The 22,499-nt window shown below is 42.5% G+C and overlaps 1 protein-coding gene across 11 annotated transcripts in view; it reads left to right on the top strand.

The window, feature by feature from the left end:
- The window catches only part of ENPP2 (ectonucleotide pyrophosphatase/phosphodiesterase 2), a 97,963-nt gene extending 87,166 nt beyond the window's left edge, over positions 1–10,797 (top strand). For all 11 annotated transcript variants that reach the window (XM_087931669.1, XM_087931667.1, XM_026703596.2 and 8 more), the window contains 4 exons: positions 991–1,068; positions 5,991–6,123; positions 8,593–8,749; positions 10,165–10,797. In XM_087931669.1, coding sequence (XP_087787795.1) covers positions 991–1,068; positions 5,991–6,123; positions 8,593–8,749; positions 10,165–10,338 — 542 coding nt within the window. In that variant the 3' untranslated portion in view covers positions 10,339–10,797. The remainder of the gene's footprint in view (positions 1–990; positions 1,069–5,990; positions 6,124–8,592; positions 8,750–10,164) is intronic.
- Positions 10,798–22,499: the final 11,702 nt, after the last annotated feature.

Genomic DNA, 22,499 nt, shown 5'->3' with positions numbered 1-22,499 from the left:
AACTATGGCCTTTGGGCTGGATACATACAATGAACATTTGTGTTGCTGCAGAGTCTCTCCCCCTTCCCCGGGGTCTTTTTGTGCAGGTTGGAAGGGGGCAGAAATTCCAACTTAGGGTCTGTTTCAGCCTCCTGGGGCTTTGGGCAAAATGCTGCTAGCGGCGAAATGCCAGAGGGCCTTGTTCCAGTGAGACTGCATCATGGCCTGGAACTGGCTGGCCATCTCAGCCCGCTGAGCCCCCAAGCACCAGTATCTGGCCTTGCATTGCACTCCCGCAGGTCTTCCCTCTGATTGGAAAGCCTATGCTTGTAGTCCTCGGTGAGGCGCTTCTGCTGAGCCTCCTTCTCGGTCAGACCCAACTTGAACTGGGCCAGCTGTTCTGCAAATTCTTTCTCACAGTGGCTGGTCCAACAACTGCTTCCTGTTGGGGCCCTAAGGAGCCCAGGCGGGTAGGTTAGGAGTGACTGGGAGGGGAAGGGTTGGTAGAGGCTGGATAGGTGCCCCTCAACATAAAATGACATCCAGTTGGCCACACCTACCCAGTCACATGACCACCTAGCCACATGCACCCAGCCAGTCATTATGCAGATCATATTAATGGTCCGTGGGATTTAAAATGATTAATTTAATGGTCCCTGAGATCCAAAAGGTGGTTGATCCCTGGACTAGAAGACTTCCAAGCCCTCTTTCAACCCAACTATTCTATGTTCTTCTAAGAATATGATCTCCACTAGTTCTTGATTACTATCTAGAACAGAGGTCTCCAAACTTGGCAACTTTAAAACTTGTGGACTTCAACTCCCAGAATTCTCCAGCCAGTTGGCTGGAGTTGGCTGGAGAATTCTGGGAGTTGAAGTCCACAAGTCTTAAAGTTGCCAAGTTTGGGGATCCCTGATCTAGAACTAGTCTTTACACATGAACCCTGAAGTTTACCAGTATCATTAATTCTGGCATGCCATAAAAACATCTTATTTTTTTTAAAATTTTCAGAACTCAGTTCCTCGGTAGAAACAAAATATGATGCTTTCCTGATAACAAATGTCATTCCCATGTTTCCTGCTTTCAAAAGTAAGTACACAGTTTTGGGATCTTTGAGGTAGAAGGGTGTACAAATGTTGGCAAATAAATAAAAAAAATAGTTTTAAATTTTGCTTTGGAGAAGCCAAGTGCTTGCTTTACACCTTGATGAGAGTTGAATTAGATTATTTCCAAGCAACAGTGGCATCATGGAATGGGGTAGCCAGCCAAATTGCTATTCCTATTAGAATATTTTAAACGGCTGGATGAGGAGGGTTTTTAAGCTTGGTCAGAAACATATAACATTCTAGAAACTTTGGTTTCAAGCTCTTTAGGTGTTTAAAAATCATAATCAGCATTTTGAATTGCAAACATGCACAAAGGGCAGCTGAAATAATAGTGCCATTTGATGTGCCAGTCTTTTAAATTAGTTAAAGTCTAGACATTCTACTTGGAACCATATAGGGCAGGGGTGTCAAACTCAAGGCCCATGAGCTGGATCTGGCCCACAGGGTGCTTAGATGTGGCCCATGGGCTGCCCTGGAAACAGTGAAGGACCGGCTCGCGGTGCTTCTGCCAGCAAAACTGGAGCTTGTGCAGGCTGCGCCTGACCCTCCCGAGTGCCATTTTCACTGGCAGAGGGGCTGCAAAAGGCCGTCCCAGCCAAAAACAGAGTTCATGAAGGCTGCACACAGCCCTCCCAAGCTCCATTTTCACTGGCAGAGGGTTGCAGGAGGCCATCACAGCCAGGGGTGAGATTCAAATTTTTTAACAACCGGTTCTGTGGGCGTGGCTTAGTGGTCATGTGACTGGGTGGGCGTGGCTTGGTGGTCATGTTATTGGGTGGGCGTGGCCAACTCAATATCACTCACATCGAGGCACTCATCTCCTCGCCTGGCCTCTCATGACTGTGGGGATGCTGCAACAGTCATAAGTGTGAAAAACGGTCATGTCACTTTTTTCAGTGCCATTGTAACTTTGAATGGTCACTCCACACAAGCAAAGTACCAGCAAAGGAGGGAAAAAAAATTCCAGAGAAGTTCCTGAGACAGGAAGTCTCGTCCTGCCAAGAATGTAATAAGGGTTAACGGAGAGGCAGTTTCTGTAAGCAACACCAGAATGTTTCCTTCCTGCCTTCCTTGCAGGATTAGGCTAGTAATTTCTTCTAACAACAGGTTCTCTGAACTGCTTAGAATGTTAGCAACCGGTTCTAGTGAATAGGTGCAAACTGGTAGAATCCCATCCCTAATCGCAGCCAAAAATGAAGCCCAGGAGACCGTTTTCGTCGGCAGAGCACTCGGGCCACAGGCGCTGCTGATACAACTGATGTCAAGCTAGCCACACCCACCCCAGCCATGCCACCCTAGCCATGCCCACCCTAGCCACGCCCACCCCAGCCACACCCACCCCAGCGTCCCGAGGTCAAACACAACCCTGATGCAGCCCTCAATGAAATTGAGTTTGACAGCCCTGATATAGAGCTTCTGAAGAACAGCGCCCTGTAGAGCAGCTTCCAGTAATCTAAACCAAGAGATGAGAGGTAGTTTGGTGTAGTGGTTAAGTATCCAGCTGGAAACTGGAGATCTTGAATTCTAGTCCCATCTTAGGCCCAAAGCCAGCTGGGTGACCTTGGGCTAGTCACTTCCTCTCAGCCCTAGGAAGGAGGCAGTGGCAAACTTCTTCCAAAGAAATTTGTCAAGAAAACTGCAGGGATTTGTCCAGGCAGTTCTCTGAAAATTAGCTGCTTGGTCCTGCTTGTTAAGGCACAGGTTAGAAAGCAGGAGACCGCGAGTTCAAGTCCCACCTTAGCCATAAAAGCCACCTGGCTGACTTTGGACCAGTCACTCAAGAGGTGGTATATTCAGCAGGTTCTGAACAGTTCTGGAGAACCAATAGTGGAAATTTTGAGTAGTTCAGAGAACTGGCAAATACCACCTCTGACTGGAGAGTTTACAGTATCCTTCCCCTGCCATGCCCACCAAGCCATGCCCACAGAACTGGTAGTAAAAAAAATTTGAATCCCACCATTGAGTCACTCTCTCTCTCTCAGCTCAATCCACCTTACAGGGTTGTTGTTGGGAGGAAAATAGGAGGAGGGAGGAGTATTGTGTGTGTTAGCTACCTCGAGTTATTTGTAAAAATAATAAAGGCAAAATATAATAAATAATACATTGGACACACTGGAGGAAAAAAATAAACAAGAGAATAAAAAGGGCCCGGAGTCACTTTGGAAGATCAAGGAGATCCAGAAATGATCACAGCTGGATGTCTGTTGCTTCTAGCCAATCTTCAGGAACAAATTGAATGCCTTTAATTATACTTGCCCTAAATCTGTTGCACCCCTGTGGGAGGAGGTTTTGAAGTATCTATAGCAGGTCTATTAGATTCTGTGCAGCTTTGTTCCCTAAGCCATCTGCCTTGTAAACTCACAGGTTTCTTTTCTGTATGTATACATTTGAACTAGACTGTAATGTTTCTCTATGTCATATATGTGTGTGGGGGGGGTGGTATATGCATAACGGTTATCTTTGAGAGCTGACTGCAACGAGATTTCATTTTAATGTATACGGATTACAGTACATTTAAAGAGACAATAAACATCTCTTCTCTTCTCCTCTCCTCTCTTTCTCTTCTTATTCTTATTCTATTCTTATTCTATTCATTTTGAAGTTCCTTAAAATATAGGGATGAAAGACATCATCTACTTAACTTAAATTACTGAAAGTACAATCACAAAGAGACGCCAGTGGCATTATTGTGGGTATAGGTAATGCCATAAGGAAGACAATAGTGGTGGAGCTCATCTTTTTTGTATGAGGAAAACAATGTGATATTTGTCCAGTCTGCACAGCAGTGCCTGCCACTGAAGGGCTCTTAGTTATTTTGTTCGCGCTCCTCTGTTTGTTGGGAGTAAATCCCTGTCTTTCATATTAGGCCTGATTTAGAATACATAGCTAATATTCTGTGGCACTGATAGTCAGTTAAAATATTCATTTTTCCATCTTACAATCCTACTAACATTCAGTTTAGGTAAGCTTGCTCTCTTCCAATCTTTGTCTCTTTCCCTTTCTCCTTTCCTGTCCCTTCTTAGATGCTCAGGTGCAAAAGGGAAAACATTTCTCCTTTTGTTTTGCTTTTCGTTTGTTTTGCTAGCCCTCTGCCAGCGAAAACGGAGCCCATTTTCGGCCTGGATGGCTTCCTGAAGCTCTCTGCCAGCCCTGTTTTCAGCCTGGACGGCCTCCTGCAGCCCTCTGCCAGCAAAAATGGAACCTGGGAGACCCCTTGGGCTCCGTTTTACTGGCAGAGGGCTGCAGAAGGCCATCCAGGCCGAAAACGGGGCTGGCAGTTCCATTTTTGCTGGCAAAGGCACCACGGGCCAGTCCTTCACCATTTCCATGGCTGCCCCGCGGACCAGAATTGAGCACCGTGTGGGCTGGATCCAGCCCGCGGGCTTTGAGTTTGACACCCCTGGCTTAGAAGGTGGGTGCCCAAAGGATTAAATAAATGGCCCAATTCTTGCAAGATTTTGACCATTTTACTTTTACACGGCTCCTTTGGCGTTCTGTGGATGTGCCCTGGTTATTGCGCTCCTAGGAATGAACTGATGTTTTTACAACAGCTTGTGCTCACATACCGAGACAACATTTGTACTAACTGAGCATGCTTTGCAAATTTTCATATTTCCCTAAATCTACAGTTTATAGATAGTCTTTGGACTTATAGCTAGTTGTTTAGAGGCTAATCAGAGTTACAACAGATTCCCCTCCCCCGCAAAAAAAAGATATCATGACCCAGTTCCAGAATTCTGACAGCCATCAATACCCCCTGCCTTTATAACCATTTGCAACATCCTGCAGTCACATAATCTTGATTTATGAAGGTTTTACCCCCAAAAGCCCTGTATTCTGCTTTTTGGCAAAAAAACAATGCCCCATAGCAAATAATGGATGCACTTAATGGCTGCTGCAAAAAAGGTCATAAAACTGGGTCAGTTATGTGATGACCTGGTTTATGACTGTTACAGCTATAATGGGCACTCTCCATTATCATCATAAGTCAAGGACTGCCCATAAAGTCCCATGATGACTTGCTTTACAAATACACCAATTTACAGTAAAAATTCTGGTCCCAAACTGCACTCATAAATCAAGGATTATCTGTAAAAGATTTTGTCCTTCATTCTATCCCAAAGGTGCTTTTCAAAAGGCAGCTGGACTTCCTTGGTTTTTTTCCCTTGAAAACATTCGCTTGTCATCTAAGAAGCTTCTTCTCAAGAAGAATTGAAGAAGCTTCTTGGATGAGAAGGGAACGTTTTCGAGGAAAAAAAAACAAGAAAGTCCAGCTGCCTTTTTGAAAAGCATGTTTGGTCCTTCATTCTACCTTTAACAGAAGCTGGAGTCCTCGTTTTAATTCTAGCTACTTGATGGACTTTAGCTTCTACCCATCCTGTAAGCGCAGACACGAATGTCATGCTGTGGATCCCATTGATTAAAACAGGGTCGTCTGATAGGACTGGGGAGGTGGACCTTCCTTTGTTTGAGTGCCTGTCCTCTGGGAAAGCATCCCTCCCCCTTGCAGAGATCCCTATGGTCCCTACCCTGGGCTCATTGAAATGGTCTTGGAGGTATGGTGGTCTTGCTAGGTAGGTGGCTGGCCTTTTATGGACTATGTATATTAGGATGAATGTTTTATTGCCCTTCCAGATGTTCTTTTTGGTTTTTCTTCCACAGTGTTTTCATTGTTGTAAGCTGCCTGGCATTGTTATGGAGTTATGGTGTTGGGGGCGTTGGAGGGTTTATAAATCTAATAAAATTAAATTGTGGTCTTATTACTAGTATTACTGCAGAACATCTCTAAGTAGCAGTGTATGGCTTTACACAGAGAATAGTGTTTTTTGTTGTGATGTGATGCTTTCCCTGATGGTTTTTAGGATAATCTTGCCTGCTTTTTTTTTTTTTTTTAAATATTTACAGAGGTCTGGAATTATTTCCAGAGAATTTTGGTGAAGAGATACGCCATTGAACGGAACGGAGTCAATGTGATTAACGGACCAATCTTTGACTATGACTTTGATGGTTTGCATGACACCCCAGACAAAATCAAACTGTAAGGATCCACTAGTATTTAAACAAGTGTACATAAAATAAAAATGAACAATCACTAAAGAGAAAGGAAAATAAATGTATAAACAACAACAAATACAGAAGGACAAGAAGCGATGGATGGAAACTAATCAAGGAGAGAAGTAGCCTAGGACTAAGGAGAATTTGAAATGTCTTTGAATATTAATTGAATTGAATTCTTTATTGTCATTGTATGTATACACACAGTATATATACAATGAAATTCACATAACACCCAGACTCAACATGCACACACGCATGACAATCCCCAAACACCTCCCCACCCACCAAAATTCCCCACCTCCTAAAAACACACAAGCATCCACACAACAGAGCAAGTAATACTGTCCAACAGCTCACTGATGGTGTTCCTTAAGTTAATTGTTAAGTGCAATTATAGCTCTGGGATAAAAACTATTCAGAAAACGTGTGGTCCGAGTTTTAATTGTTCTCTATCTTCTGCCAGAAGGCAACAGTTCACAAAGATTGTGAGCAGGATGGGAAGAGTCTCTGAGAATGTTGTGCGACTTCCTTAAACAGCGAGATGCGAAGATGTCATCCAGGGCTTGTAGCTGTAGCTCAATGATATTCTGGGCAGCTTTAATGATTCTCTGTGGAGCTTTTTTGTCCATTACAGAGCTGCTCCCGTACCATACAAGAATGTTGTATGTCAGGACACTCTCAGTGATCCTATGGTAGTAGGACAGAAGTAGATGCTGAGATAGATTTATGTTCCTGAGCATTCTGAGGAAGTATAGCCTCTTCTGTGCCTTCTTCACAAGCATCTTAGCATAAAAGGTCTTCCGAGATATAAGTGCCCAGAAATTTAAAACTACCAACCCTCTCCACCTCCTCACCATTTATGTACAATGGTAAATGTACATCTCTCTTCCTCCTGAAGTCAATTATAAGTTCTTTAGGGTTTTTTTGGTGTTAAGTGTTAAATTATTTTCTTTACACCACAGTGTCAGCCCTTGTAGTTCCTTTCTATAAGCAGACTCATCGTTCTTATTAATTTATTAGTAGCTCAGGTTGGTAGTTATATTGTTGGTTTGAGTTCCGAGCTTGGCGATTTGGTGGCAAATCCAAAGTGCACTGATGATGTCTCCTTGAATGGGAACGAAACATTTGCAAACAAATTGCCAAGCTTGGAGCTCAAACCAACAACATGAGGAGAATTTTCTTGTCAGTTAGAACAATTAATCAGTGGAAGGGCTTGCCTTCAGAAATTGTGGCTTGAGCCAACACTGGAAGTTGTTAAGAAGATATTGGACAAATTTCTGCCTGAGCAAGCAGTTGGACTAAAAGTTGTCCAAAGTCACTTCCAACTCTTATTACTCTGTTAGAAAGAGAGAAATAAAGAACCTGTAATTAGAACTAAATCTCAAGTTCACCAGATTGTTATTTATTTATTTATTAAGAAAATTTATATAGCCATCCAACTCACACTTGGGTGATTTTGGGTGACTTACAATTTTTTTTAAAAAAAATCCACCATATAGCAATCATTAAAAAAATCCAGCCTCACTTCCCATGGAAGCAACCATGCAATCAAATCAGACGTTTTGTAAATTTAGAGAGGAAAACAAAATTTTCAAAGTTGAGCCAGCCTGTTCAAGATTTAAGAAAGGAAGAACTAATGTGACATTTTCTGATTAAGAGAACATATACTTTTCTCAAAATTGGCTAAATCAGGCATGTCTGAAATCCAGTGTTTTATATCTGGAATTACTGGCATTGGAAACAAATTTTAACACAACCCAGATCACTCATCTATCTGGCCCGACATTGTCAGTACTAACTGGCAACTCCTTTCCATGCGTTGTAATCCATGCTACAGAAGGTTTGGCTTGGAGATTGCAATTTTTTTTGTATCTGTTCCTAAACCCTGTGATTTATCCAGCAACGTTATTTGGCTAAATTCACTTAAATCCTCAAACCAAGCTTTTTGTTAGGACAGATAAATGAATCCAAAATCACTCTGTTTGATTTACCTGCAGCTATAGAAAGAATATTTAAGTATTTTCTTACAATAGTTGGCTGTTAATGTTTTGCTTTTTTCTCCTTGTAAAAAATATTTTTTTTAAAAAAAAAATCTTGATAGAAATTGAAGAGTATTGATGGGGCTATTTTGTCCCTTTCGTTATGATCTGCTAGATAAGGATTTCTTTTGTCCAAAGACAGTTGAAATAATTGGTTCCAGGGGTGTCCAAATTTGACAATTTTAAAACTTGTGGACTTTAACTCCCAGAATTCCCCAGGCAGCAATGCATTGCTATCTGGAGAATTCTGAGAGACGAAGTCCACAAGTCTTAAAGTTGCCAAGTTTGAACACCCCTGAATGATTTAAAACTAATAAATCAGTGGTAGATCATTTTCTCAGAACCTGTGCTGCCTTATCTCTCTTAAGACACATTTGTAAAAAGATGAAAAAAAAAATCGTATCTTCTAGGTATGTGGAAGGAAGTTCGATCCCGGTTCCAACTCACTACTACAGCATCATCACAAGTTGTTTAGACTTCACTCAGCCTGCTGACAAGTGTGATGGGCCTCTTTCAGTTTTGGCGTATATTTTCCCGCATAGGCCCGACAATGATGAAAGCTGCAATGTAAGTTCTAGCTTATTCCTCTTGACTTGTGCTTGGCACCAGAGTGCCAGCATCGGATCCAATGTCTTCAGAAAGTTTTTTGAACCATGTTAAGCAGTTGCAGAATTAAAACCAGTTCCAAAGATGTATGGAACAGACCAAGGAGGCAGGATGTCAAAATGGTGGCTACATAAGAGAACCTATTCCCAAAAGGATTGGTTGAGGTTCTCCTGATTTTTTTGACAGCCTACTGAAAGCCAAATCTGGTCTTAGGTTCTGCCTTACTTTCCAAGTACGGGAAGTTCAGAAGAACCCTATCTAACAGTGAGAAAAATAAGGTTGTACAGTAAAGCAAGAAAAACGAAATGTACAGAATAGGTGGTACCTGGCTTAATAGTAGTAACTGTGAGAGGAATCCTAAGAGTCCTAGTGGACAAATATGAGCCAGCAGTGTGCTGCAGCTGCCAATAAAGCCAATGCAATCCTAGGCTGCATAAACAGAGGGATAGAATCAAGATCACGGGAAGTGTTAATACCACTTCATAATGCCTGGGTAAGGTCCCACTTGGAAAACTGCATCCAGTTTTGGTTGCCACAATGTAAAAAAGATGTTGAGACTCTAGAAGGAGTACAGAGAAGAGCAACAAAAATGATTAAGGGACTGGAAGCTTCAATCAGTGGTGGTATTCTACTGGTTCAGCCTGGTTCTGGCATACCGGTAGCGCTGACGATCAGCTGGCAGAGAACCAGTTCGCTCTGAGTCTCTACAATGCTCTGCAGTTGGGCCCACCTCTGCTTTTAGGTCCATTTTAATCTCTCAGCTGTTTGGCGCAGCAGAGCGGATTGCTGTGCTAAACAGCAAGTAACTTAGTTTTTACTGTTTTAATGCATGTGCGATCACGCGAGTCACGTGATCCCACCCCTGCAGCCACGCCCACCAAGCCACGCCCACAGAACCAGCGGTGGGAACTTCTGAATCCCACCACTGGTCTCAATTGTAGTTGTAAATCAAGAACTACCTGTAGTGTATGAATTAGTAAACCAGTGACTATTGTTAAGTATAAAATATAATGTAGATTTTTTTTCTTTTTTCTTTATTAATTTGTATTTTTAAACTGTTTGGGGTTGTCTCTTTTTAATTTTTTCAAACTTTTTAAAAGTTTAAACATGTTGTTATTCATTGCGTCCGTTAGTTGTGGTTTTAAAGTTGTAGCAACGTTTTGGCAGAATCTCATCTGCCATCATCAGGCTTCTGTATAGTGTTTGTCTGTGAGTGAGACTCTGTGAAACTCACAGACTAACACAATACAGAAGCCTGATGATGGCAGATGGGATTCTGCTGAAACGTTGCTACAACTTTAACAGCACAACTATAATTTTATATATATATATTAAATTATATATATATATTAAAAGGTTCTTTTTTTTCCTTCCAGAATTCTTCTGAAGATGAATCCCGGTGGGTTGAAGAGCTCTTGAAAATGCACACAGCGAGAGTACGGGATATTGAACAACTTACCGGCTTAGACTTTTATCGGAAGACAAGTCGAAGCTACCCAGAGATCCTTTCTTTAAAAACATACCTGCATACATTTGAAAGTGAAATTTAACTTTCTCTTAAAATTCAGCCCACCCATCCTCTCATGAAGTGCTGTATATTTTTATATTATATTTATTAATTTGAAACAGGACATTAAAATTATTAGTGTATTTTTAATCTTGCAACAAATCTTAAAAAATATTAAATCGGTGTCTGTTGTGTTTTGAATCTTTAATGTAAAACATATGTTTTTGGTCTTTTTTTTTTTTTTAAGTGCTGCTGATGTGCAGCTTCTTAAAAAGAGTCTCTTGGTTCAAAGCTTCTTAAAATGGTGCAGAAGAATCACTTACTTCGATTGAGGACATGTAACTTTTACTGCATTCCCTTGTGCCGTGCTTTTTTTTTTTTTTTAGTCCTGTATTGTGTATTATACATGTAAAATGACACTGATTGTTAACTATGTGATAGACATATTTAAGCTTCATAGAGAATAGAAACTTAAATATAATAAAACCACACATTTAGGGTTTTTTTTATTTGGTGTTCCTTTCGCAATGGCATACTGCTTTGCCTCCCTTGTTTTCAGGTTGATCCTTTCGTACACAAGCATGCTATAATTTATTGAATGAGCCTCAAATTATACTGATTTTTAAACCCAAGAGGCTGAATATAGGTAGTCACCAACTTACAACCGTAATTGACAGTTGTAAGTCATGGTGGTTGTTGAGGAGTCACCACATGACCATACTCAATTTTATGACTTCTTTTTCCAGTGGTCATTAAAAGAACCCATTATACCCAATAGTGTGGGGGGGTTTGCAGGGGGTGGGGGTGGGAGCTGGAACTGGAAAAGAAATACCAGTTGCTAGCAAGAAATGGCAAAAATTGCCATCACGTGACCACAGGGCCCTGCAAGCAGCCATGAATGCAGACAGATTGTCAAGTGCACAAAAAAAATGTAATCCTGTGACGGGAGGCAGCCATCGTAACTTCAAAACCATGTTCTAAGTAGCTCCGGAGAGGTCCATTTCAACTGTGAAAGATTGCAAGTTGAATACTACTTGTACTATATGAAGAAGTGCTCTATTTTGACAGCTTCTGACCTCTACCCAGGGGTGGGATGCTACCGGTTCGGCCCAGTTCTATAGAACCGGTAGTCCGGAAGAACAGCTGATACCAAACTGATTCGCCCACCGGCTCTTGGCTGTCCTTTATTTCCTGCTATTTCAACCTCAGCTGCTTTGTGTGGCATAGCTGAGGTTGAAAAAGCAGGAAAGAAGAGAATTTTCAAACGCTGCGCACCCACCGCTCCCTGCCCCGTCCACTCACTCCTTACCTGGCAAACTTGCCTGCTAAGTTGCTATTTTTCCTTTTTTTTTTCTTCCCGACCATCAGCTGTTCTACTGTGCCGGGAGATTTAGATTAGCTAGAAAGCAGGACATTGTTGGATTTCTTGCTTTCTAGCTAATCTAAAAGCAGAGGTGAACCTTCCTTAGGAGTGAACCTTCTATATTTCAGGGTAGACACAGGTAGTAGATTGCAGAATCCATAGAACTCTAAAGTGATTCTGTGAGCAACTCAATCTGCCTGCCTGCTTTGCCTGATTTTGGGTAAAAGTTGCTCTTTTTTAAATAAAAAATTCAATATTTACATAAATATTTATAATATTTACATACAAGCCACGCCCAGGAAGTCACGTGACCACCAACCCACACCCAGTCAGCAAGCCATGCCCATCTAGTCACATGACCACCAAACCACACCCACAAATTAGGCCACACCCACAGAACCAGTTGTTCAGACATTTGAATCCCACCCCTGCCTCCACTCACCCCATTTGTGTCATGAGCGCCATTTCTTTAAGGTGATTCCGGACTAAAAGATGATACTACTGTTGTCCAGGAAATGCCTGCGAGGGCTCCTTCATTTCTGATTTTGCTCAGTGAAATGCATGGAGCCTAAGGATGAAGGCCTCAATCTTTTGGAATGCTGCTGTCATTCAGAAAATCATTTTTTTTTTCTAACCAGGCAGTTTGACCTGGTAGGATTTGGCCTTTTTTGCATCGTTCTGCCAGTTGTGGTTCTTGGCACCACCAACCCCCCCCGACTTTAAAATAAACCCCGTGTTTCCAGATGTTTGCTCACTCCTGTTTTGTCACACTGCATGGACTAAGCCTCGAATGGGCATGGTGATTTAGAGCAATTCAAGAATGCTCTCTCGTGTGCAATGCTCTAGCTGGAGCTTTTCATTAAAAAGTCTTAACATTTTCAAAGAACTTTGGTGACCTGAAGTTGTATGAACACTTATTTCATAAAGCAAGAGTTTCAAGAAAGATCTTAGACTGATGAGTTCCCAAGAGGGGAACTGCAAGAGTCTAACCCTTCTTAAGGGTCCTGCAGTGATGGCTTTCTGGACAAAAAAGCAGAGTCCTCCTGAAAACTTTCCTGCTGAAGGCTCAGACTGATTTTAGAATAGAATAGAATAGAATGGAATGGAATGGAATGGGATGGGATGGGATGGAATGGAATGGGATGGGATGGAATAGAATAGAATAGAACAATAGAGTTGGAAGGGACCTTGGAGGTCTTCTAGTCCAACCCCCTGCTTAGGCAGGAAACCCTACACCACTTCAGACAAATGGTTATCCAACATCTTTTTAAAAAACTTCCAGGGTTGGCGCATTTTTAAAAAAACATATTTTAATAGGATACATCTAAGCAAAAGGTCTGTGGTGAATCTTTGCCTTAGGTTGCTCCTTAAATTTCTCTTTTGTGTGAGAAATGTGTGATCTGCTGATTCCCATCTTAGTTCCAGATCAGTGGTGGGATTCAATTTTTTTTACTACCGGTTCTGTGGGCGTGGCTTGGTGGGTGTGGCAGGGGAAGGATACTGTAAAATCTCCAGCCAGAGGTGGTATTTGTTGGTTCTCTGAACTGTTCAAAATTTCTGCTACCGGTTCCCCAGAACTGGTCAGAACCTGCTGAATACCACCTCTGTTCCAGGTGATGATTAATGGCAAATTCACTCCGTCTTTCTTAGTCTTTATTCCCCAACAGACGTGCAAATCTTTGACCCCACTTGGTCCATGTTTTGGGATACCATTAAATGCCCTTCAGTTTGTTTTGTCTGAAATCTATTTTTATTGCAAAATTAAGTTGTTTTGGGTGGATCCTTTCCTAAACAGATGTACCTTGACTGCCCAAGTTTGCAACTGGCAAGAATGATTAATTTTGTAGGATGTCCGTGTTCCAACTGCTGTTCATTATGGGTGACTTCAAACATCATATTTAACACATGGCAGTTCGTGAATTGTCTTCACACAACATGCAGGGCCCTCTTTGTGAAGTAGATTGTTGTGAAAATTCAGTCCTTTTACTTGGTCAATTAATTTGGGGGTGTGTGTGTGTCAGTGTATTATGCAGAGCCAGAAAATGGATTAATTCACTAAGAAAATTAAGGGCACTGTGTAAATATATTCTCTTGAGTTAGTGCCGGACTTAGTATAAAAAAATATATTAATTCAATATTTAATGTATTAAAAAGGATTCAACATCCAGCAGAAATACAAACTCTAATCTAGCTGTGTGTATATTAATATAGAATTTTCCATAAATGTGTTAGCTGCTTAAACAATCCCATGCCAGTTCTAAAAACCCTGTAAGTTTTTTTTATAAAGGAAGTTTTAATTAGCATTTCCATTGTTAGACTAAGTAGTGTTGACTAATGAATAAATAATAAAATGGTTTATGTTTGCTTTATCTTTAAGAACTAAAGAGGCATTGTGCCTGTTTTTTCTCGTTTTCTTCATAACAGCCAGTTAAATTGGATTGTCAGAGGGTACTAATCTAGAGTTACCTAGTATATAACTATGGCTGAGAGTGGATTTAAATCAAGATTAGTTTGGCCCTTTCTACTTACCCAGTCCTGCTAATTTACACTGGCCCTTTCCACTTTCCCAAATATTCCATGGTAATTTCTGATGGGGTGGGAGAATATAAAATGAGAGCACACTCCACTCCCTTCTAGCGCTGATTATGTTACCTAGTTGGGTAATAAAACATCTCCAAGCAAACAACCAAGCTCAGAGAGCATCAGATCCTACAGTTCAACCCTGATCTATAAATATTCTCTTCTCTTCTCATTATGCTTATCTGTTCTCCCCAATTTTTGAGCGCCTATACAAACATCAGTTGCAGTCCCGCATCTTTAATGCACTACATTAGTCTAGTCAGTATGCATGTTCTAAAGGCATGAATAATATGTATTTATTTATTCAACTTGTTCTCCTACATCCACTGAAATCTCTTTCTTCAAGTCTTAGCATAGGGAATTTAGAGTTGCAGAATTACAACTTTATTTTCTAGGAAAAGTTATAATAGTCCCAGCAATGGCTTTTTGAGAACATATGGCTTCTGCTCAGAGGTGGTATTCAGCAGGTTCTGAGCAGCTCTGGAGAACTGGTAGCGGAAACTTTGAGTAGTTCGGAGAACCGGAAAATGCCACCTCTGACTTGCCCCGCCCCTATTTATTCTCTGCCTCCCGAGTCCCAGCTGATTGGCTAGGTCTTCTTTGGTTGCCCTGCACAGGAGAACGGAGCTGGAAAGCAGGTTAGTGGGGTGGGGAGGGAATGGGATTTTGCAGTAACCTTCCTCCAAGAGTGGGGAGGGAATGGAGATTTGCACTATCCTTCCCTTGCCACACCCACCAAGCCACGTCCACCAAGCCATGCCCAGAGAATTGCTAGTAAAAAAAGTTTGAATCCCACCACTGCAAGTTCTACTCCTAAAGGCAACATGGCCTGTCCCTAATCAGAGACGTCTGCAGTTACATTATCAGCTTCTTCCATTATTTTATAGGTTGCCAGTGCAAATATTCTCAATCCCTGAGGATGTAGACAGTGGACTGTCTTAAGGTTTATTAAAGGAGATGACTTGGCTGGCCACTGTTCCAGAGAGGGTAATTCTCACAAACAGGACTGGAAGTGCTCGCAGCTGCCAGCAGCACCAGCTATGCTCCACTTTGAAGACTAGCACAGATTCCACTTTTCAAAAGCCCGTCTGTCTCTTCATGGTCTTGGCACAGCCTCCAGTCGCTTGCTCACCCACTACCCTGTCTAAGCCTTGCTCTAAAAATAATGCTGATGGGTTTTCCAGAAGCAGCCTTGCCTAGGTCTGAAAACAGCTTTTGATCTTCAGAAGTTAAATCTCCGGCTTTCCCTTGGTGGAACAGACATCAATTTTGTACAATGGGCCATCTGGAAAAATAATGGTACATTGGCTGCAGTTTGGCTCGGCTGGCTGGACAATGGCTTTCTTTTTCTTCTTCTTCTTCACCTAACTGTTCACAGGTGGTCGGTTGGATTTATTAATCGATCTGTTCAGAAGAAGCTGAAGGCAGCAGGAAGGGAGGGAAGCAGTCATACAGTGGGGATTTAAGATAAAAGAGCTGCTGAGAGAGACTTTTGCAAAATTAGATTGCTGTTTCCATTTAGACCAAAGAGTTAGCAGGGCCAGTTCTGGAGCAATTAATCTTCTTGAAACAGTCAGATGGGTAGTTCCTTCCAATTTCTGTTGCATGAGTTTTCGGATACCAGGTTCCATATTTCATGGAATTTGCCAATTAATCACAAGATAGGGTTTTTTTTTCTTGCCTCATGTAGTGCCCAGGGTGTGCAAAAGTTGCTATCAAATTGTAATTTTTAATAGGAGAGAAGCTGAGCTTTATGATAGAGCCAGCATGCTTTGCAAATGATTTGGAATAAGACCTGTGGGATGCTCATGACCACCACGTCTTCTTACTGTTGCTCATTAAAGCAGCCCAATCTTCTCCAGGCTTCCGTCTATAAAGCCTTAAGAATTCCACTCATTAAAGTTAATCTGACACTGAAAGCTGCTACTTCCTTGCTAAGGGTTACCGTAGTAGCTGGGCAGATTTGTGCTTAAGATGTTGCCTATTTTTTTCCCCACTTCCCCTAGAGCCATGATGGTGAACCTATGGCACGCATGCCGCAGGCAAACTTACCTCACTGCGCATGCGCAGCTTATTTTTTTTCCTGGTTGGTTTGAGGCCTTTTTTGGCCTCCCAGAGGCTTTGAAAAAGCCTCTGCAAGGCTTTTCAGGATGAATTATAGGCCTGTTTTGTGCAGGAAGTGAAAAAAAACGGGCTTATAATTCATCCTGAAAAGCCTTGCAGAGGCTTTTCCGAAGCCTCTAGGAGGCCAAAAAAGGCCTCAAACCAGCTGAAAAATCACCTGTGAAGTGCAGTGCAGGTAAGGGGGTGGTGATGGGGATTGTGCGCGCATGCACAGGGGGCATGGGGAGGGGGTATGCATGACATTCTGGGTGCTGGCACATGAGTGCGTGCGCGCTGGTGCACATGCAGTTTTGGGCACAGGAGCCCAAAAAGGTTAGCCGCCACTGTCCTAGAGACTCATGGTGTCATTATTGTAGTTGTGGGGTTTAATTTAGATTAGGAAAGTAGTAAATGAAGGACATTTTTCCTGTTGCATTATTGTTTCATTTGGATCAAAAGCCCTCTGAGATGCACTCAGGAGAGAAAACAGGTAGTCCTTGACATACGAATGGTCACTTAGTGAGTGTTCAAATTATGATGTACCTACCTCTCCATGGGTACTTAGGACCCAGTTCTGAAGTTTCAATGCCCCCCACCCAATCATCTGACCACATTTCAAGTGCTCAGCAAACCACCTGTATTGATCCTGCTATTTGCAGGATCCTGTGGTCATTTTTTTTTTTTACAAAAACCAGCATCTACTTCCAGTTTTTGGCAACAAAAAAAAAATCATCACAAAAAAGGTCATGAAATCAATTTGATCATGTGGGCGACCTGTTTTATGATTGTCATGACTTATGACCATAATGGGCAGGCTCCATTATTTTTGTAGGTCAAGGACTAACTCCATTCTGTAATTGTCTAGGATGTCTTCTCAGTCATTGAATCTGAGCAGCCTACTTTGTCACTGTGTCTAGGTAAAAGTGTCCATTGAAGATTCCCTTTGGCCACCCATCATAGCTGTTGGCAACGATCCAGCCTTACCTCCTTTTGCATCACAAATCAACCCATGTGCAATCTGTGGTCAGAAATAGAAGTCCATGTACAGTCCACTGCTAATAAAAGATCGGTCACTCTTGCATTGAAGAAGAACAGCACTCTGTAACTACTCGTAACCTGCAACTCAGTTTTAGTATAGATGTATCTCAGGGAAAAGGCCACAGCTGATCTTCCAAACACTTGGTTTGCCAGTGTAAGGGGGTCCCAGTTTCACTGAACAAGTCCACAAGGCAAATAACAGCAGAGTGGAATGGAATTCATCAAGGGAAGAAAAAATAAGAGAGGATTATGAATGTATTCCATGAGGTTGTGTGCTCAAAACCCAAAAGATAACTTGAGTTAACTGCTGATTGACAAACAAGACGGAGTGCCTGCTTTTTCCTCACTAAGCAGAGTCTGTAGGAAAGACATAAGGCAGCCAGGAACAGTATCACTGTGTAAGAAAAGCAACGAACACAAATAGGAATTGGCTAGAATCGGGGTGGGATTCTACTGGTTCGGACCACTTCTATAGAACCGGTTGTTACGATTCTGCACAGTTTGGAGAACCGGCAATTCGCACCACTGGCCTGAGAGCAGAGCTGAACCTTCCTTAGGACTAAAGCTTCTATTTTTCAGTGCAGACTCAGGTGGCAGATTGCAGAAAGGTAAACCTGTAAGTGACATTGTGATTCTGCAAGCAACTCAATCTGTCTGCCTGCTTTGCCTCATTTGGGGTAAAAGTTGCTCTTTTTTTTAAATAAAAAAATTCAATATTTACATAAACATTTACAATATTTACATACAAGCCATGCCCAGCCAGTCACATGACCACCAAGCCATGTCCAGTCAGCAAGCCATGCCCAGTCACATGACCACCAAGCCACACCCACAAATTAGGGCACACCCACAGAACCAGTTGTTAAAAATTTTTAATCCCAACCCTGGCCAGGATAGTTTGTTAAGAGTTTTTCCCTGTAATGAAAAATATGTACCTGACTAACCTGAGACTAAGAGAAGAAAAATAAACAAATCTTATTGATGGTACCTTAAGAAATAAAGGTAAAGCTAACAAGACAGGACTCTCAGAAGTGACCGGCAATGCTTGTGACATGTTTGTGTTCCTCCTGCAGAACAAACTATATATTAGCAAGCAAGTTCAACCTTTCAGAAAAAATTAAAGATGAAGCAATGAATGGCTTAGACTTCAGCTGTTCTTGGGCAGAGAACTACCTCTGGAGGCTGGCATTTTGCTTTACACTTAAGACAGCTCTCCTATTTAAAACCTACTTTATGAAATAAGCATCTAAAAAGAAAATAGGAAAAATAAAATTCAGTAAAACAAGAAACTTGTGGACTTCAAGGAAATTATCTACAGATGCCCCGGTGCCCAAAAGCACCATGTTCATCATCTCAGATACAAAATCTTACACAGCAGATTGTGTGTGGGATTCTAAGTGTCAACTTTTCTATTTAAAACCAAGATGGCAAAGAGGGAGCTGTTACAACATCACTCTGTGCCTAAAATAAAGGTTCCTTTGGACTAATCTTCCCTTCTCCTGATCTGTAAAAACCATGACTTATCTAGATTGTAGAGAGCATATTCACTCATGCCTCCAAAAGTTATGAGTTTGTCTGTGATCATGCTGGCTGAAGTAAAACTCAAAATAACTGTAAGGGGTTGCATTCAGTTGGGGCCACCTGGTGAGATCTACTTCTAAACTTCCCACCTAAGCGCTATGTAGGTTTGCCTGGATAGAGAGGACCACTGGTTTGAAAGAGGGGTTTAAAAAGACACTATCTGTGTTAAAATTGAACAGCTCTCTCTCTCTCTCAACGGAGGGGGAGGAATATGTCACTACATATCTCCTGTTTACAACACGGTCCTTTCAGCAGCTCCAAAAAGGTTCCACACAGGGGTGGGATTCAAAAATCCCAACAACTGGTTCTCTGCCGGTTGCTGGCTGGGCGTGGCCAGGGTGGGTGTGGCCTATCAGAACTTCCAGAAGGATCATTTTTCGGCTTTCCAAGATTCCGGAGGCTTCCTTCAGGCTTCTGGGAGGGCGAAAACAGCCTCCCCCAGGCTCTGGAAGCCGTAAACAGGCCTGTTTCTGGAATTCCAGGAGGGCCATTTTTAGCCTTCATGCAGATTCTGTACTTACCTGCATTCAAAACAGGCTGAGTGGAGTCTTCTGGGAGGGACGGGGTGGAGTGGGAGGGGGCCAGTCAGTCAGTTCAACTACCGGTTTGGCAAACCAGAAGTAAATTTAACGTCCAGTTCAGGCGAACCAGCCTGAGCCGGCTGAATCCCACCCCTGGTTCCATACCTATTTGTACTCTGATACAGGTGACCCAGAATAGCCAGATAAATCCCTTTGTGGCCTCAACAGCTCTCAGAGAGAGTGCTAACAAGCAGATGATTTCAAAGGAATATCTATCCTCCAACTATTCGGTCAGAACTGAAGAAGCTTCTTGGATGAAAAGCGAAATGTCTTCCTCAAGGAAAAAAAAAAAAGCACAGCCAAATTGCCTTTTGAAAAGCACCTTTGAGACAACCATGAGCTGGATGACTGAGAATCTCCATAGACAGAGGTGACTCTACTTTTCAAGACTGAATAAGGTCCATCAGAGGCTGCCATCTGCTGAGATGCTAGCATGAATTAGAAGAAACAGCTCATAGGGTACTCAAGAACTAGTGGGAATGATGCCAAAGCTCAAAATACCAGCCCCAAAACTCAATAAAAAATGACCCTTCCTTTTATGATGAAAAGGCAAATTATTCAGTATGCGGCAAGTAATCATGTTAATTCAATGTGGATAGTTTCTGAACTGGCTCTGCCTGCTTTTTTATTGTGGCTCCAGCCATTCAGTGTATCATTGAAGGATGTCACTCAAAAGACAAAGATTATACAAGGAATATATTCGTTGAAGGCCCTTGGTCGATTTCTCCCTGCCCTTCCTTGATCGTCTCGAATAGGGGTGTCAAACTCAAGGCTTGCAGGCCAAATCCGGCCGGTAGGGTGCTTAGATCTTGCTCCTGGGACCGCCTTGAAAACAATAGCCCGGCCTGTGGTGCCTCTGCCAGAGAAAATAGTACCGGGAGGGCCATGGCAGCTCTCCCACTCTCCATCTTCACTGGCAGAGGGTTGCAGGAGGCCATCGCAGCCAAAAACAGAGTTTGGGAGCCCATTTTCGCTGGCGAAATACTTGGGCCACCACAGGTATCCCCGACATGAGTGATGTTGACCTGGCCACGCCCACCCCGGCCTCCTAAGGTCAAACACAATCCTAATATGGCCCTTAATAAAATTGAATTTAACACCCCCTGGTCTAGAATCTAGCCTAGATTAAGGATATAAGCAGCAAAGCAGGTTCATCGCCAGTAGATGGCAGTCACTATCTTCCTAACTAAAGAAAGCAAATATGTGTATATTTTTCAGAAATATCCCTTTTCATCTAAATATGAAAGTGTGGAAGTTGGCTGCATTCTTTACATGTAACTCCCAGGATTTGGAACGTTTTAAATTTCTTTGCAAGGTTGCACAATCACACTTACTACCAGAAAGGTTTGTAGACCGTTAGGCAGAATATACTAGACTTAATAATGCAAATATAGGATTCATTCCTAACTCTATTTGCAACATATAATCCAAAATAAAATATTGTTTTAACCCATTTTATACCCCAAGAATGGCAGAACTTTTTCCTGGCTAGTTGCTTTATGTCTTATGTCGAGAGATTTTCTTTAGTAATATCAATATTCACGGGGGCAGGAGAGGGTTATATAATGTATGCTTTTTATTTACATTTGTTGTTTCTAAAAAAGCCCAGGCCTTCTTGAGTTATTTACAGTGTTTGCTTTCCCCCTTAGCACAAAAGCCAGCTGGCCAGGTATGCAAACCGAATACTAAATCTGACTATAGAAAATTGAGTGTCGACCAGGGGTGGGATTCAAATTTCTTAACAACCAATTCTGTGGACATGGCCTAATTTGTGGGTGTGGCTTGGTGGTCATGTGACTGGCTGGGCGTGGCTTGTATGTAAATATTGTAAATACACTGCTCAAAAAAATAAAGGGAACATTTAAACAAGACAATGTAACTCCAAGTCAATCACACTTCTGTGAAATCAAACTGTCCACTTAGGTAGCAACACTGATTGACAATCAATTTCACATGCTGTTGTGCAAATGTAATAGACAATAGGTGGAAAGCAGAGGCAGTTAGCAAGACATCCCCAATAAAGGAGTGGTTCTGCAGGTGGTGACCACAGACGACTTCTCAGTTCCTATGCTTTCTGGCTGATGGTTTGGTCACTTTTGAATGCTGGTGGTGCTTTCACTCTTGTGGTAGCATGAGACAGAGTCCACAACCCACACAAGTGGCTCAGGTAGTGCAGCTCATCCAGGATGGAACATCAATGCGAGCTTTGGCAAGAAGGTTTGCTGTGTCTGTCAGCGTAGTGTCCAGAGCATGGAGGCGCTACCAGGAGACAGGCCAGTACATCAGGAGACATGGAGGAGGTTGTAGGAGGGCAACAACCTAGCATCAGGACCGCTACCTCTGCAAGGAGGGACAGGAGGAGCACTGCCAGAGCCCTGCAAAATGACCTCCAGTGGTCCACAAATGTTCATGTGGCTGCTCAAGTGGTCAGAAACAGATTCCATGAGGGTGGTATGAAAACCCGACATCCACAGGTAGGGGTTGTGCTTACAGCCCAACACCGTGCAGGACGTTTGGCATTTACCAGAGAACACCAAGATTGGCAAATTCGCCACTGGCGCTCTGTGCTCTTCACAGATGAAAGCAGGTTCACACTGAATGCATGTGACAGACGTGACAGGGTCTGGAGACGCCATGGAGAATGTTTTGCTGCCTGCAACATCCTCCAGCATGACTGGTTTGGCAGTGGGCAGTAATGGTGTGGGATGGCATTTCTTTAGGGGGCCGCACAGCCCTCCATGTGCTCGCCAGAGGTAGCCTGACTGCCATTAGGTACCGAGATGAGATCCTCAGACCCCTTGTGAAACCATATGCTGGTGAGGTTGGCCCTGGGTTCCTCCTAATGCAAGACAGTGCTAGACCTCATGTGGCTGGAGTGTGTCAGCAGTTCCTGCAAAATGAAGGCATTGATGCTATGGACTGGCCCACCTGTTCCCCAGACCTGAATCCAATTGAGCA

This window comes from Pseudonaja textilis, chromosome 3, assembly GCF_049901715.1.
Source record: "Pseudonaja textilis isolate UNSWEBS1 chromosome 3, rPseTex1.2, whole genome shotgun sequence".
NCBI classification, from domain to species: Eukaryota; Metazoa; Chordata; class Lepidosauria; order Squamata; family Elapidae; genus Pseudonaja; species Pseudonaja textilis.
This window is presented reverse-complemented; position numbering and strand designations above follow the sequence as displayed.